General features: G+C 42.2%; 1 protein-coding gene across 2 annotated transcripts in view; it reads left to right on the top strand.

The window, feature by feature from the left end:
• Positions 1-1764: 1764 nt before the first annotated feature.
• BMP2K (BMP2 inducible kinase) overlaps positions 1765-18379 on the top strand; it is a 147053-nt gene continuing 130438 nt past the window's right edge. For both annotated transcript variants that reach the window (XM_049885926.1, XM_049885924.1), the window contains exon 1: positions 1765-2032. In XM_049885926.1, coding sequence (XP_049741883.1) covers positions 1858-2032 — 175 coding nt within the window. In that variant the 5' untranslated portion in view covers positions 1765-1857. The remainder of the gene's footprint in view (positions 2033-18379) is intronic.

Raw genomic sequence — 18379 nt, 5'->3', positions numbered from 1 at the left:
CACTAAAAAAAGAAAAAAAAAAATTCAGGTTTCTGATTTAAGAAATTGGAACCTCTGGCCACGGTGGGCAGGTAATCATAAACGGATAAGTAGGTTGGAGTTGAGGAATGTCTGGTCTCTACACATGCTCTACAATTTGCTAGTCCTTACTTTTTTTTTTTTACTACTCCTGGTCAGGACCAGATGACTCAACAAGCAACGTATGCAGGGGCCCAACGGTGCCTTCCCACCAATCTACAGTGCACAATTTCACCTGTTCCCCACCACAGATCTGGTGAAACCCATGTAAAATTGCTCACCCCAGATTAGCAAGTACTGCAATTAAGCCCGTTTGGACCTTGCTCAATGCAAGTGAGTGCATACCGTGTTTACTCTTTAACCCGCCAATGTTCTTCCTATTCATATTGCCTGTTTTACTTCTCCCCATCCCCCTCCCCGCATTGAGACTGCAGAATTTATGCAGTTTAGGAAATTGTAATGAGCAAATCTCTGTTAAACGGGGGACAACTTCAATGGCTGTTTTTGCTTCCAAACAGTCCTAAATCTGCCCGTTTTCCAAGCCTCTCAACGATCCGACCCTAACCTACTTTTTCAGTATGACCAAAAGCAAAGAATTAAGAACCAAAGGACGGACGTTGTAGTCTCAGCTCTACCATAAGAGCCAGCTGTGTGACCTTGGGCGAGTCGTTAAGCTCTCTTAGCCAAAGGTGATGGTTTGTAAAACGAACTTAATACCTGCTCTGAATACTTCACACAGTAGTTGCAGAACACACATGAGATTTTAAGTACTCCTAAAATAATCCACCAGGTTTTTTTTTTTTTTAAAGTAATCTGAAATCGCAAAACTCTTGTCAGTACAAGCTTCTGCTACACACTGCGATGACACCGTGGCTTTAGAAGTCGGGTTACTGGAATCCGCTTTAGTTTCGTGCTGCTCCCACCTCCCACGCTCAGGGTGGGCGAGCGGGGGAAGAGCCTCAGGGGACAAAGTCTAGAAAACTGGCTAGAAGTGAAGCGAGAAAAGTTCCTTGGAGGAGATTAAGTTGTTGGCGGCATTTTTAAGCCCCAGAGTGACATACAGATTCCCATCCGAGATGACAGACCCCGAAGCGTGGCCAGCGCTGCAGCCGGCCCCACGGGGCTGACCCGAACCTTCTTGGCTGGGACCTGGACCCCGCACCCCGCACCTCGCCCTTGTCCCCAACCCCCACAGTCACCTCCCCCGCTCCCTTCCACGTGACAACAGCCGGAACCGTCACTTCCGGCGGCGCGGGCAGTGCGCCTGCGCGGGGGCCCGGCCTCGGTGAGCGGTTGGCACCAGCGCCGCGCCGCCAACGGCCGCGAGTGGCGGGCGGCGCGGGTCGAGTTCGGGCGGCGGCGGCGCGGCGGGCTACGACCCTGAGGGCCTGCGGCCGAGAGGTCCAGCCCATTCCCTGGAGGGGCCGCCCGCCCCGCCCCCTTCTCCGTGCCCCTCCCTCCTGCCCTCCTCCCGGCCTCTCGCTCCCGGCGCCTCGCTCCCGGCGCTTAGGGGACAGCGAGGGCACCCGGGGCACTTGCCGAGGCGGTGTCGCCCCCGCGTTCGGACCCGCCCCCTCGCGCCCCGCCCCGTCCCCGCCCTCCGCCGCCCTCTGCGGGAGCCCGGCAGCTGCAGCGGAGCCGCGGAGCGGACAGCGGGGCCGGGGCTGTGCGCTCGGGGCGCGCGGAATGTGAGGCTCGGCGGGCCGCACCGCGCACGAACGCTCAGAACGGCGAGGAGCGGCGACCCCTCGCGGACGTTGGGCCGCGCGCCGGGTCGGGGACTTGCCCTCTTGCTCGCCCTTGAGCGCGCCCCGCGCCCTACTGCGCACCGGCGGGACCATGAAGAAGTTCTCTCGGATGCCCAAGTCCGAGGGCTGCGGCGGCGGCGCCGGAGCGGCGGGTGCCGCGGCCGGCGGGGTCGGGGTCGGCTCCAGCTCTGGCGGCTCGTCCGTGGGGGTCCGTGTGTTCGCAGTCGGGCGCTACCAGGTCACCCTGGAGGAGTCACTGGCCGAAGGTACGGGCACCCGGGGAGGCTCGGGCAGGCAGGTGAGGGAGGGCTGGGGTGTGGTGGTGGTTTCATCTGGTCCTGGTTCTCGTCTCTCTTCGTCCCATGGGTTCACTCTTTCTCCCCTTTCTGCCTCCTCTGCTGGGCTAGCGGAGTCTCTTAAGACGCTCGGGCTTTCGTTCTTAAGCCAGCTTTTCTCGCCGCTGGTAGCTCTGATCAGTTCACAGTTCTCTCATTACGAGTTTAAATCATTTTCTGTCCTCGACGCGAGGAAAATAAATAGAAAACGTCCTACAAGTGCTGTGGTGTCATGATTGGACCAGTGACTCATTAGTGGGTCAGACTGAGCAGGATTGAGGCTCTGTTCTGCCAGCTGTGGCTCAGGCGAGTGTCATGCGTTGGCTTTTTCATCCCACTCTCCACCCGCACCTCAGGGCATAGGACCCTGAAGCCCCTGGTGTGGAGTCTGGGTTTGCTTCTGCTCAGTCATCAGCTGAAAAGCAGCGTTTGTTTGTGTGTGTGTGTGTGTGTGTGTGTGTGTGTGTGTGTGTGTGTATTGTGGAGGCGATATTTTGCCCCAAATCCAATTAGTGATTTGCTTTTGGGGAACAGGTAAATTTGAAGATTATTAATCCTTTTTATTCAGAATCTTCTCTATGAGACAAGGTACTGTTTGTGCCTTCTCAAATATGTCTCTTTGGTAGTAAAAAGGTGACTTGAAAGGAGGTTAGCTTTCACTTGCCAAGTTGAAGTTTTGTAGTCAGTCTTTCATTATCTGTGACAGCAGGCACAAGTCTGCTTACAAAAAAGTTTATTTAAAAGAAAAGATTTACACTTTAGTTTTGTATTTTTTGTATAATTGGCTTGTAGAAAATACAGTTAACTGCATGCTACATTGACCTTTGAGTTTTTTTTATTGCAAAATGACAATACAAATAAGTACTTTTAAAACATCCTGAGAAATAATTTCTGTTCTTAAGTGGTCCTTCTAAGTCCCAAGGTTAAGAGGAAAGCAATTGAAGACAGTAGTTTTGGTTCTCTGGGGTTTACACGTTTATGTGGTTTGAAAATGCTATATTGAGATTTCCACTTGTATTTTATGAAATGTCATAAAATAGGAAATTAGTAAAAGAGAAAAACCTGAAGATTTTTGTCTATATTCTCAAGAGAAAGAAATCTTGGATTATTCAGGGATGGATGCCATTGTTTTGCAAGCTGTTGCCTGGAACAGGTAAGAGTGTTGGAGAGGTGGGAGAAGGAGGATCCTTAGTTTCTCCAAAAGAGTGAATATATGGTGATTGTTGTCGATGTTTAGATTTACTGTGCTCTGTATTTCATTCATGAATTTTAGGTGATGGTTTAGATTAGGTTGTAGATTTTAAGAAGATATTGCTACTAATGAAAATGCTGTACTTCTGTCTTTGGATTGTTTTAGTAATCATTGAAGTGTAGCTTTGAGTAGTGTTACTCATTTCACTAAATCCGAGGTGTATCTTTTATTTAATAGGAAACATCGACATTACATCAAACTGACTTTGAATTTGTAGCTTGTATAACTGACCCGAACATATCCTAGCACTACTCTAAGCAAGTCATTTTCAATAAGAAAGAAAGCAAGTCATTTTCAGTTAGAAAGGAGTAATTTTAGAAAAGGAAAACAAAACTGAAGTATTTTAAATGGAGAGTCCTCACTAAATCACAAAAAATACCTTTTCGAACACTAACATCACCGTTAGTGTTCCATTGACTTTTGCCATAAATTTGTAATTTCTTTTAGAAAAAAAAATCAGTAATCAAATGCTAACTATAGATGATGACAGGAAATAAAACATGTTTTTGAGAAACAATAGATAGAAGAACAAGAGGACAGAATTAAGACGAGAGGAAGCAAAGGTTGAAGAAAACCTTTTGGAAGAACTCCACACTCCCCAACCCAGTTCCTAGGACTAGGCTTTCAGCCTTCTCTGGAGGGGAACTGACAACTAGGCTTTCTTCCCTTGAACCATTCTTCTCTGTCTAGCACACACAATTGAAATTATCCGTATTCAGTTTACTTTTTGATCCTGACAGGTTTCTTCTGATTTGAGATGCTTAATATCCTCTTTCCCTCTCAAGTAAATAATGCCACAATTTAGAACAAGATGCTTAAGCGCAAGTCTGGTTCACATTCAAGCATGATCACTCAATAACTGACAGATACATCTGCCTGATTATAAGACTCGGGCAAGTGCTTGTGAAATGGGATTAGACTTTAAAGTATCTGTACTGGGGAGAGGGATACCAGTGAGTGGGAAAAAGGGTGGCAGCTAAGACAGACCAAGAAACAAACTTGGTAGATTTTACATTTTTTGCTTTGGGTCAGTGTTGTTTAAACAGGTCTAGAACGGTAGAAGCTGTGTGCTTTTTTTTACTGCAAACATAGGCAGCTTGCTGAGTGTCTTGATAAACCAGTCCGTCTCTGTCCCACCACTATATACCAAACCAAACCTGTTGCCCTCGAGTTGATTCAGACTCATAGCAACCGACAGGACAGAGTAGAACTGCCCCATAGGGTTTCCAAGGAACGGCTGGTGGATTCGAACTGTCAGCCTTTTGGTTAGCAGCCAAGCTCTTAACCAGCGTGCAGCCAGGCCTCCTACCTCTCTCTATATGCATGTGTGTATGCGCTTGCGCACACACACATACTTATTTGTGTATGTATACATATATAATGTTTTTTAAATAAAAATTGCAGGAGTACACTTCTGTTGTACTTTATAATTAAACTGTTGGAGTAGTTTTCTCTCTGAAATATTATATTCTATGTTTCATTATAATTGCCTGGCCAAGCAAATACATGCTGGAAAATATCACATGGCTCAATGCTAACAACTTGCACCTTAGTTTGCTGCTCAAAGTTTAGAGGACTGATAGCATGATGAGGCATTTCCACTTTTTTTCTCAAAATGGTTTAGTGTCAGGAGTATATGTTAAGCAAGTCCCAACTTTAGGAGGTAGAAATGAGGTGGAACCATGGGTAAATTTCAGTTTAGAGATAGTTCAAATTGCCAAGTACATACAGTGCAATGTAACCTTCAGTCTCAGTTTCTTAGTGCTACTGTAACAGAAATACCACAAGGGGATGGCTTTAGCAAACAAATGCATTTCCCACAGTTCAGAAGGTTAGAAGTCTGAATTCAGGGCACTGGCTCTAAGGGGAAAGCTAGCTACTCTGGAGGAAAAATCTTTGTCCCTTTTAGCTTCTGTTCTTCTGTGATCTCCACATGACATCTGTCTTTTCCCCATTTGTGCTTCCTTGTTCTTGGGTCTAATTTGCTCTTTTTGTATCAAAAGGGATTAGGTTTAAGATATACCCTACACTGATACGGAAACCCTGGTGGTGTAGCGGTTAAGTGCTTCGGCTGCTAAACAAAACGTCAGTAGTTCGAATCCACCAGATGCTCCTTAGAAACTGTATAGGGCAGTTCTACTCTGTCGTATAGGATCACTATGAGTCAGGGTCGACTCAACGGCAACAGGTTTTACACTGATATGGCCTCATAACAAAGAAAACCCATTCCCAAATGGAATTACATCCACAGGTATAGGGATTAGGATTCCAACACATATTTTTGGGGGACACAACTTAATCCATAACATTTTCCAAGTTCTTTCTAAAACACAGGACTGGCATTTCGATCACATGCACCACCGTAACAAGGCCTTCAGTGCTAGTTCAAAGGATTTAATGTTGATTGATAATGGGGAGAAGTTGGTTCTTGAGCAGGGGACATTTTTTTCTTCTGTGCAAAATGGACTTCAGTAAATGGGGAATGTAGTGACTGGGAGAACAGAGATAACTTTTTGAGATAATCATGAGGTTATGGAGGCTGAATAGGTATGATAATGTGAATATGATGAGGTGGGTAAGATGTACTGACATATGGGTAAGGGGGTTTGTTGGCATTGTCAGTAATCAGAGATCAGGAGTTTACTGTAGAGTTCTGTAAAAGTAGCTCTCTGAGTTAACTGATCGCTTAGATTAAAAACCAAAAACCAAACCCAGTGCCGTCGAGTCGATTCCGACTCACAGCAGCCCTATAGGACAGAGTAGAACTGCCCCATAGAGTTTCCAAGGCGGGCCTGGTGGATTTGAACTGCTGACCCTTTGGTTAGGGTGAGTGAATTAAGTCTAAGCATTAACTGATACTAATTGTTAGTTTTAAATAAAAATTGTAAAGTACATCGATTTTGCGTATAAATCAGCAGGAAAATGATGGATTTAAGCATGCTGTCTCATTTGTAGAAGTCATCTCCAGCTACCCAGTAACTTCTGTATTAAACTTCCCTTGAGAGGACAGAGTTTTAGAGAAGGGAAGGTTTTAACAAAAATACTGGAAACTGTTAGTACTCTACAACTGTTTATTAAATGACTTTTATGTACCAGGCTCTGTGCTAGGTGCTACTTATACAGTGGGGAACAAAACAGATATGTTTCTGGCTTCATGGAGCTTATAGCCTAGTGTGGAAGGCAAGCATTAAACAAATACCACCAAGTTAATGTAGCTAACAATTTTGGTAAGTGTCAGAAGGACAAAGCACAGGGTTTTATGAAAGAGTAACTGCTTCAATTGGGGGTCAAAGAAGGGCTTTTTGGTAATTTAGCAGAAGCCCAGAGAATGAGAAGAGTTAGGTAAAAGCAGAGATGTGAGGGTGTGGGAGGGGAGGCAGTGTGTAGGATGTCTACCCCTATGTGGGGAAGAGGAACTGAAAGATGCCCAGAGCTGTGGACTGTAGTGAGTGAATCATAAAGAAGAGGGGCCCAAAATGACGTGGAAGAGGTGACCAGTGTCCAGGGCTTTGCATGCCATATTGAGGGTTTTGAATCTGAAATGCAATGGGAAGCTATTGGAGGATTTTAATTAGGGCAGTGACATACTTCAGTTTGTATAGTCACAAGGTCATGCTGACTGCCTTGGGGATAATGGTTGAGAGGTGTACACATTAGATGGTTATTGCAGTAGTCAGGATGGTGACAGTGGGGATGGAGATAAATGTTACAAAGCTTGAATGGGAAAACCTGGTGGTAGATTGAATTAAGGTGGGGGAGATAGTGGGAAGTGTCAAGAATGACTTGCTTATGCAATTCTTGGATGCAGGTATTTCATTTGCTGAGGTGGGAAAGAGTAGAGAATGGATTTTTTTGAAACTATTAAAATAGTATCAGATATTTTAATTGAGGAGGCAATGTCAGTTGGGAAGTTGTGTATATGGTCTGGAACTCAGCAAAAGTGTCTGGGCTAGATAGAGGTACTTCCTGTTAGTGATCACTTGGCTGTTATTTAAAACCCTGGGAGAAGATAGATGTAGCCAGAGTGTAGGATGAGAAGGGAAAGGACTTGAAGGACTTCAGTGGAGCATTGGTTCTCAAATGTTAGCAGGCACTGAAATCATTGGGAGGCCTAGGTAAACCACAGATTGCTGAGCCAGACCTTCAAAGTTTGGTTCTGTAGGTCTGGGTGTGGCCCATAATTTGCATTTCTATGAACTTCATCAGTGATGCCAGTGATGTTGGTCCAGGAGCCATACCTTCAGAACCAGTGATTTGGAGTAGATGAAGACTAACAAGGAGTTGCCAGAGAGGTAGGAGGAATAGCAGGAGAATCGGATATCTTGGAATCAGAGTGTTTCTAGAATAGAAAAGAGTAAACCAAACCTGTTGCCATCAAGTCAGTTCTGACTCATAGTGACCCCATAGGACACAGTAGAGATGCCCCATAGGGTTTCCAAGGAGCTGCTGGTGGATTCGAACTGCTGACCTTTTAGTTAACAGCCAAGCTCTTAACCACTGAACCACCAGGGCTCCTCTAGAAGAGGAGGGAATGAATAATTGTGCTGCTGAGAAGTCATCAAGTAATATAACCGTTTTTGGCATGGCGTTCCTGGCATCTATGCTTAGTCCTTAACCTTGCCTCCAGGTATTTCCTAATGCCATGTTGTTGTTTGGTGGTGAGTGAATCTTGTAGTTGCCTACCACTCTGTTTTTGCATGTGTAATCCCAGCTCTCTAACTACTGTTATGATCATTCCCTCCTTCCTGTGGATACTTACGGCTATTTTGCTTTTATTTCTCATATCACACTTAATCTTTTGTCTTGAGATGCAATATATAAGCATTTGGAAACTTGTTAGGTGAACTCTAGTCAGTTCCAACTCATAACCCCCCTGTTTACAACAGAATAGACACTGCCTGGTCCTGTGCCATTATTGTTGCTCTTGCACCTCCTTTTACAAGTAGTGAAGTTCTTGAAGCTGGAAGGACCCTGTCTTAATGGCTGTTGTACCACACAAGTTGCTTTGCCATCTAATAGACAAATACTTTTCAAAAGAAAATACATTTTTTAATCCAGATGGAGTTCTTAAATAGAACTTACAAACACATTTGTAGATTGAAAAGCATCAGTGGAGGGCTCCTTAGTACCTGTCCCTTTAATGGCTTTCTGTTTAGGCCAGGGAACCCTGAATTTTCTACTTTGATGAAGACAGCAATAGTTGAAGCAAAGTGTAATTTCATTTCGCCTCCTCCATATAGCAAGAAGGAATAACCTGGATGCCCTCCTTGATATCTTTCCCTCTATTGATATTATGGCTTACTAAAGAAAAATGTCTTTACTTACAACTGTGAAATTGTTTTACATTCTTCAGTTGACTCTGACAGTCTTTTTGATTGGTGAGCTTTTTGAGGGGAGAGCTAGGGTCTTATGCATCTTTGTATCCCCAGTTTCTGTCCTGTAGTACATGTCCAGCAAATTATTTTTTTGATTTGCTGGAATTATTGTTTTATCTCCCGGTACATGGATTGTGAAGACGAGGGAAGATAATGTGTGGCACTACCTAGTGGTGCATGCCATCTCTCAGTAAATATGAGAGAATGTTAGATTCAGATTCACATATAGGCTTTCAGTGAAATTTGATTCTGGAATCATAGTAACTAGCTTCTGGAATAAAAAATAGGTATCACATATATTACATTTATCCTGAATAAAACCAAAAAAACCAAACCCACTGCCATTGAGTTGATTCCGACTCATAGCGATCCTGTAGGACAGAGTAGAATTGCCAGCTAGAGTTTCCAAGGAGCGCCTGGCGGATTCGAACTGCCGACCTCTTGGTTAGCAGCAGTAGCACTTAGCCACTATGCCAGCAGGATTTCCTTTATCCTGAATAGGTATCACATTTATGTTTATAAACAGTCTGAATTGTTTTAACTATTAAATAATTATAGCATCCTGCCAATTTAAAACTTCAAGTTCCAATCGGTAATACAGAATGTTGACTTAGAAGCAACATATACTTTCACAGTAAATAAAAATGATTTGCAACAAAGGACAGTATAAATATTACTAATCCATGTTTCTCTTTTGGGTTGTATCATGGTAAAATAACTCCTAGGATGTAAATTCCATTATCCATTGGTATATTTTCTGGAGGTGGCAGTTTATTCAAGAGCAGCCTACTAACACTAAAACAATTATTTGCAATTTTCAGTGTTTGAAAAGAAAATAATGGAGCTTGTACATTTATCTCCAATGCTGTTGTTGTTGCTAGATGCCATCGAGTTGGTTTTGACTCATGGCGACCCCACGTACAACAGAATAAAACATCTGATCCTGCACCATCCCCACAATTGTTGACATGTTAGAGCCATTTGTCATAGCCACCGTGTCGATCCATCTCGTTGAGGGTCTTCCTCTTTTCCGCTGATCGCCTCATTTACCAAGCATGATATCCTTTTCCAGAGACTGATACCTCCTGAGAGCATGTTCAAAGTACGTGAGATGAAGTCTTGCCATCCTGGCTTCTAAGGAGCATTCTGTCAGTATTTCTTCCAAGATGGATTTGTTTGTTCTTCTGGCAGTCCATGGTATATTCAGTATTCTTTGCTAACACCATAATTCAAATGCATCAATTCCTCAGTCTTTGTCGTTGTCCAACTTTCTCATGCATATGAGGTGATTGACAATATCATGACTTGGGTCGGGCGCACCTAAGCCCTTAAAGTGACATCTTTGCTTCTCAGCAATGTGAAGAGGTCTTTTGCAGCAGATTTGCCCAATGTAATACATCATTTGATTTCTTGATGGCTGCTTCCATGGGTGTTGATTGTGGATCCAAGTAAAATGAAATCCCTGACAACTTCAGTATTTTCTCTGTTTATCATGATGTTGGTACAGTTGTGAGGATTTTTGTTTTCCTCATGTTAAGGTCCAGTTCATACAGAAGGTGGTAGTCTCTTATCTTCATCAGTAAGTTTTTCAAGTCTTCTTTGCTTTCAACAAGCAAGGTTGTGTCATCTACATATCACAGGTTGTTAATGAGTCTCCCTCCAGTCTTGATGCCGCGTTCTCCTTCATATAGTCCAGCTTCTGTGATTATTTGCTCAGCGTACAGATTGAGTAAGTATGGTGAAAGGATACATCCCTGATGCACACCTTTCCTGAGTTTAAACCCTGCAGTATCCCCTTGTTCTGTAAGAGTGATTGTCTTCTTGCCTATATACAGTTTGGGTGTGAGCACAATTAAGTGTTCTGGAATTCCCATTCTTCTCAATGTCACCCATAATTTGTTGTGATCTGCACAGTCGAATGCCTTTGCATAGTCAGCAAAATACAGGTAAACGTCTTTCTGGTATTCTCTGTTTTCAGCCAAGATCCATCTGAGATCAGCAATCATATCCCTCCTTCCATGTCCTCTTCTAAATCCATCTTGAATTTGTGGCAGTTACCAGTTAGTGTACTGCTGCAACAGTCTTTGAATGATCTTCAGCAAAATTTTACTTGACTGTAATATTAATGATAATTGTTTAGTAATTTCCACATTCTGTTAGATCACTTTTCTTTGGAATGGGCACAAATATAGACCTCTTCCAGTCGGTTGGCCAGGTAGCTGTCTTCCAGATTTCTTGGTAGAGATGAGTGAGCGCTTCCAGCACTGCATCTGTTTGTTGGAACATCTCAATTGGTATTCTGTTAATTCCTGGAGCTTTGTTTTTCTCCAGTGCCTTCAGTGCATCTTGGACTTCTTCCTTCACTACCATCAATTGTAGATCATATACTACCTTCTGAAATTGTCGAACGTTGACCAATTCTTTTTGATACAGTGACTCTGTATGTTCTGTCCATCTTCTTCTTTTTTTTTTTTTTTGATTTGAGTTTGTCTAGAGATTATGTGTTCATCTTTTGCTTTTTTTTTTATTAACTTTTATTAAGCTTCAAGTGAACGTTTACAAATCCAATCAGTCTGTCACATATAAGTTTACATACATCTTACTCCGTACTCCCACCTGCTCTTCCCCTTTTGAGTCAGCCCTTTCAGTCTCTCCTTTCGTGACAATTTTGCCAGCTTCCCTCTCTCTCTATCCTCCCATCCCCCTTCCAGACAAGAGCTGCCAACACACTCTCAAGTGTCCACCTGATATAATTAGCTCACTCTTCATCAGCATCTCTCTCCCACCCGCTGACCAGTCCCTTTCATGTCTGATGAGTTGTCTTTGGGGATGGTTCCTGTCCTGTGCCGAAAGAAGGTCTGGGGAGCATGGCCGCCGGGATTCCTCTAGTCTCAGTCAGACCATTAAGTATGGTCTTTTTATGAGAATTTGGGGTCTGCATCCCACTGATCTCCTGTTCCCTCAGGAGTTCTCTGTAGTGCTCCCTGTCAGGGCAGTCATCGATTGTGGCCGGGCACCAACTAGTTCTTCTGGTCTCAGGATGATGTAGGTCTCTGGTTCATGTGGCCCTTTCTGTCCCTTGGGCTCCTAGTTGTCGTGTGACCTTGGTGTTCTTCATTTTCCTTTGCTCCAGGTGGATTGAGACCAATTGATGCATCTTAGATGGCCGCTTGTTAGCCTTTAAGACCCCAGATGCCACATTTCAAAGTGGGATGCAGAATGTTTTCATAATAGAATTATTTTGCCAATTGACATAGAAGTCCCCTCAAACCATGTTCCCCAGACCCCCGCCCCTGCTCCGCTGACCTTTGAAGCATTCTTTTTATCTCGGAAACTTCTTTGCTTTTGGTCCAGTCCAATTGAGTGTTATCTTTCCTTTCACCCAAAGCAGTTCTTATCTGCTGTGTCCATCTTCTTTTAATGCTTCCTGTGTCGTCCAATGTTTTGCTCATAGCCCCCACTGCCGTCGAGTTGATTCTGAACTCATAGTGACACCATAGCATTTCCAAGGCTGTAAATCTCTATGGAAGCAGACTGCCATATCTTTTCTTCTGTGGAGCCACTGGTGGTTTCAAACTACTGACCTATTGGTTAGCAATCGATAGTTTTAACCACTGTGCCACCAGGGCTTCTTATTTTGCACCTAGAATCCTTCAGTATTATAATTTAAAGCTTGAATTTTTTTCTTCAGCTGAGAAATGCCAAAGGTGTTCTTCCCTAACATGGAGTTTTCTAACTCCATGTCTTTGCATATATCATTGCAATACTTTTCTTTGTCTTTTCAAGCCGCCCTTTGAAATCTTCTGTTCAGCTCTTTTACCTCATCATTTTATTGGTTTTCTTTAGCTACTCTGTTCAATAGCAAGTTTCAGAGTCTCTTATGATGTCCATTTTGATCTTTTTTTTCTCTTCTGTCTTTTTAATGACCTTTTGCTTTCTTCACGTATGATGTCCTTGATGTCATCCCACAACCCATCTGGTCTTCAGTCATTAGTCATTGTGACCATTATTCAAATTTACACACTAACCGCTAATGCCAAAGATGAAGAAATTGAAGATTTTTACCAATTTTTGCAGTCTGAAATTGATCAAACATGCAGTCAAGATGCATTGATAATTACTGGTGATTGGAGTCCAAATGTTGGAAAGAAAGAAGAAGCATCGGTAGTTGAAAAATGTAGCTTTGGTGAAAGAAACAGCCCTGGATATTGCATGATAGAATTTTGTAAGACCAACGGTCTATTCACCGGAAATACCTTTTGTCCAGTAACATAAGTTGTGACTATACACATTGGACCTCTTCAGATGGAATACACAGGAATCAAATCGACTGCATCTGTGGAAGGAGACGATGGAGAAGCTCAGTGTCAGAACAAGGCCAAGGGCCAACCGCGGAACAGACCATCAATTGCTCTATGCAAGCTCAAATTGAAGCTGAAGAAAACTAAGTCCACGAGAGCCAAAGTACAACCTTGAGTATATTGCACCTGAATTTAGAGACCGTCTTAAGAATATATATATGCGTTAAATTTATCTCTCATAAAGATATTAAATTGCACTATCATGTTAAACTTCCTTCCTTTTAGTTGTCGTCAACTTGGTATAGTTAATACTGACGTTCTCTTTCCAATCAGGTTGGAAAGGTTATATCTTTATTTGAAAATAATGAAAACGAGTTAATATTTGCTAGTATCTTTCAACCTGGGGTCTGCAGGAAGGAAAAATAGATCTTTGGTGGTGGTCGTATTAGGGAACATACTAGATGATGGGTTTGTAGTCCTTTCTTGCATTGATTCTGGCCTTACAGTTCTCTATCTTGATTCTCTTTCTCCCTTTCCTTCCCATTTTTACCAAAACTTGAAGTTGAATATATATAATACACGTTTGGTAGCTAACAAAATGATTTAAAGACTTGGCTTGATATTCCAAAATTAAGAGTCCTGAACAGTGATTTAAGAATTGCCATGCTTTTCTATCTTTTTGGGCTTAAGGTTTCATCTCCAAGGGGTTGAGACTGCTTGTTCCTTGGTCTTGTCCTACATCTATCTGGTAAACCATTCATCCATCCACAAATCCTGCTGTTTTTAGAAGACCGAGTTGGGAAGGTGAGTGGTTAGTGACTGAGTTGTTTTAAATAGTTGAACATTTAGTTAATTTGGAGATTTTCTGTCTGTCTGTCATCCTCATAGATGACAGTTCCAAAAGTTTGTCTGCAGGAAAGTAGAGGTAAGGCCTTTTCCATAGAGATACTTTGCTTTTAGAATTTTTGCTTTTGTCTTAATCTTGTAGAATTCCAGTAATATTAAAGACACAGTATAGGATATCGCTTTTTAGAGAGACATTTTACAGTGGATACTATTTTACAATGTGAAATGATTCTTGCTACTGGTTTACCTATTTTTACTTTTTAAAAAGTCTTTAAAGTAGTGCCTTCTTGGAAACAACTAAAAAGAAGGCAAAACTTGGAGTTGAGCCATCTGCTAATTCCAGTTCTGCCACTAATTCTCATTGTCACATTTTGACCTCAGTTTCCTCAAGCAAAACCTGAGGGGGCTGGCTGAGATGATCTGTAATTATTTTTTCCATTTTAACATGTAATGGATTCTTAGTATTCTTTCTAATAAGAGAAAAGCATGGGGTAGGTGAGGAATAGCAATAAGTAGCTTTCGGACTGAGATCTTGGTGAGTGCATTGTGTTTAATCTTTATACATTTGTGCTTTTTGGCACACTTTGCTATGGATTAGCAATTATTTGTTATCCCACCATGTAAAATTACTTCTTCTTTTTTTTTTTGTTAGCTCCTACCAGCGTATTCTTTAAAAATTTTAATTGTGCCTTAAGTGAAAGTTTACAAATCAAGTCAGTCTCTCACACAAAAACTTATGTACACCTTGCTACATACTCCCAGTTGCTCCCCGCCCAATGAGACAGCCTGCTCCCTCCCTACAGTCTCTTTAAAATTACTTCTTAATCATTGGGAAAATGTCTTTGCTGAGAAGTTTCCTTATTATGTGGTGTGTCTTAATCATAGGGGAAGATTCTTTACTGTAGCCCTTGGCATAAGGAATGGGTGCTGAAATAAAATTGTGTGGTGTTTTGGAGTACCGTTTTGCATAAGCAAGATAGTGCTGTGTAAACTTAGACTTTTAAGATTTATCTTCAATATTTAGTTTCAAAGGGTGTGCCACTTTAGTTGCTTTTTTTTACATCTTAACAATTTATGTTTTCCAGGTAACTCATTTGTCGTATATGTATTTTGAAGGCTATCAGGAAGTAAAGAAACTTTTTTATTTGATTTGTGATCTTTTATCTGGAAACTATGTATGAGGAAAAATTAGGACAGTACTTTCTCTGAATGAATTTATAGAAAAAAAGTTTATGGATAAGTAATCATACCTATGATAATTTCTGAGGAATTTGATACTTTTTGTTTCCAGTGCTGTCAACACTAATTTGGGTCCTTAAAACCTCTCAGAAGTCCCTGGGTAGTATAAATGGTTAACGTGCTCAGCTGCTACCTGAAAGGTTGGTTGGAAGTTTGGGTCCATCTAGAGATGCCTCTGAAGAAAGGCCTGGTGACCTGTTTCTGAAAAATCAGCCCTTGAAAACTCTGTGGAGCACAGTTCTACCCTGACACACAAGGGATTGCCATGAGTCAAATGGGCGTAATGGCAACTGGTTAATACCTCTCACATAGAAAATTTCATTAGCACGTAGACTGTCCTTTTCTTTCAGGCTCTTCCCTTGCTAAACCAACTCTTATATTCCTCTTTTCAGTTTGTTTCTAAAATGGACTTCTGATCGTGTCACTCCCTTATTTGCTTAACCAAGTGAGCTTAACTACTCTGGGATTCAAGGCTCTCTGCAGTGTGACCCCAGCCCACCTCTCCAGCCTCGATCTCTCACTCTTCGTACATATACATATGGAGCCCTGGTGGTGCGATGGTTAAGTGCTGGGCTGCTCACTGAGCAGCTCCTTGAGAGAAAGACCTGGTGATCTGCTCCCGTAAAGATTACAACCAAGAAAACCCTGTAGTATAGTTCTGCTCTGTCACATGGGGTTGCTATGAGTCGGAATCTACTCAATGTCAACTAACAACAGCAACTACGACGACGACATATATATGACCGTGCACTTGTCTCATGCTTTCCCATTCCTGTTTTGTAGCTTATGTTGTTGCATTTGCCTAGAATGTACAAATCTACCGCCCTCATCTCTGTTGAAATAGGGTCTTGCAGGATACATATAAAATACAACCTTTATTTTTCCAGGAAGCCCTGCCTGCAATCAAATAAGTGTAATTATGCCATTCTTGGGCCGCCTGTATAGTAATTGTTACTAATGTAGCATTTATTCTATACAGCTTTGTTCTAATAAAATATGAAATTTTCTGTACTGCAAGATTAAAAGCTTTGAGGTTTAAGTTGTACTCTTTTTTAATCTCCTACAATGCTATCCACATGATAGGTATTCAGTACACTCATAAGAAGGTGAATTTTTGAATTGAAAAACACTCAGAGGACTTGTAAAAAATTACTTTAAAACAAATGGATAGCAACTATACTTGACATATTCAGCTGTCCATTTGATGTTTAGGAGCAGTATGGCCCCATTATTCAACCTACGTCCCTTTATAGAAACTAAAATGAGTATATAGAGATATTTGATGCTAATGTAGGTGCAACATTATCTAGGTAGATGAAAAAAAAAATTCCTAGCCAGTTTCACTTCTGTTACAGTTACGTACATAGTATATCTGTTTTTTGGACACAACATTATTCTTTAATTAGGTATGGCTTTTAAAGTGTTCTAGCCTGAATTACCTTGAGCTGTGTCATCACTTCACTAAAAGCCGCTACTGTGCAGAAGGGGATCAGAGGGAGAGGGAGAGAAAGGTGGATAGGTCTAAAACATGTGCTCTGGATAGCTCAACGTAAGATGGGAACAATTTTGGAAATGGTCAACTGACTGTGGTTTTCTCTCAAGTGGCTGGGCTCTACCAAGGCTTAATGGGACAATGGTGTCCAAAGTAGTGATGAGTAAGGAGTAAGGAGAAGGTTATTTCATTTTCTTAATGCTCTTGGGGAAGGAAACTTTCCCCTCTGACTCGTGACATGGAGGGTGCTTGTTTTCTAGGCAGAGACACAGAATCTGCTTCTAGATTAGGAAATTCGTAAGCCTGGCATAACAGGTCAGAGGGTAGCAAATTAAGTCTGCAATTTTGTCAATAGCTGATCATCATCACGCTCGCCACTCTTCCAACTCCTTTGGTTCCTGCGAGAGAGGGTTTGTACACAGCACTCCGCTCGCCAAAATGCTGTGTTTACTTATTTTCCTTTATTTTTTGAAGGCTGGTCGTTGTTAGAGCTGACTAGAGCTTTTTATATACTTAGGTATTTTCTTTCGAATGAGATTGCCAGTGCTTAGTCTAGAATTTACTGTTCATTATGGAATCGTTAAGATACTAGTACTAAAAAGACTTAGACATAATATAGTAAAATGTCTTACTTATGAATGTCTTCAGGACTATTTTTTTAGGGAGTGGGATTATACATCCCTGGCCTGCATAACAGAATTTCTCCTACTGAATGCTAACAGTCTGTTCTTTGTGTACAGGAAATGATGCCACTGCCTCATGATCAGTAGGACATATGTTTTGAGGTATTTTTCTAGAAGTAGGAGGTGTATATGGTCAGCCGATGGTTCCTTCTGTGATCAAAACAAGTTATTAAGGCAATACGGTTCATTGGTGCTGTGTGCAGTAATGTGGCTCTCTAGGGTTTTGTTTGTTTTAGGGGGGCTAAATTGAAATTGTAATAGGTCTGTGGTCTCGTTAGCAGAAAGTTATCATTAACTCATCTAATCAGCCTAGGTCAAATCCTAGTGACTAGTTAACTGGATTGTTAAATCTTTGAGAATTTTTCATCTTTTAGCAAAATATTGTTTATACAATCCAAATGAGAAATTATAAAGGTCTCAATCCAAATTGATGTTTTTTTTTTTTCATTCAGTGGAAGTAATGCTTAGGGATTTTATGCCTTTACACCTATAAAATTAGCGTGGGGACAATGTCTGACCTTCTCTAACCCCACTAGGGGGGAAGGAGAACCAAGCTCAACAGCGCAAGGCTGACTCCCAGACAAGCCGCCTCACTCCGCCATCTTTACCAATTCTGACACCAACTGTCCTGCATCTCTGCTGCGTTCTATAAGCTATTGCAATGGCCACGCAGAACTCAAAGACCATACTCAAAATTATGGGGTTTATTAGGGATGTAACAGGTTACAATTCAGGTTCAGGAACACCCAAGGATATAGTTCTTCCATCAGGACATCCTCTTCACAGGCATGCCTCTCCCTGGCCTTCAGTCTCTTCCCAAAGGCACTCATCTTTCTTGCTTCATAGGCTGGGAAGCCCACTGAGCTGTCTCCTGCCAGTCTTTCCTTCCTTGGTAGTGATGGGCTCTTCTCCTTCCTGCCTCTGGGGTGGCTCATTTCAAGCTCAGCTAGATGACAAAACCGACCAGTCCATTTGGTGGGCCACAGTTACCCTTTGGTGGGCCACAATTACCCTGTCACAGTCCTGTCCAGTCACTTGGGTGGGAGTTACAAGATAATGGCTAGAGAGGCCACACAAAAGTGATCTGTCA

Source organism: Elephas maximus, chromosome 5 (assembly GCF_024166365.1).
Source record: "Elephas maximus indicus isolate mEleMax1 chromosome 5, mEleMax1 primary haplotype, whole genome shotgun sequence".
Classification (NCBI taxonomy): Eukaryota; Metazoa; Chordata; class Mammalia; order Proboscidea; family Elephantidae; genus Elephas; species Elephas maximus.
This window is presented reverse-complemented; position numbering and strand designations above follow the sequence as displayed.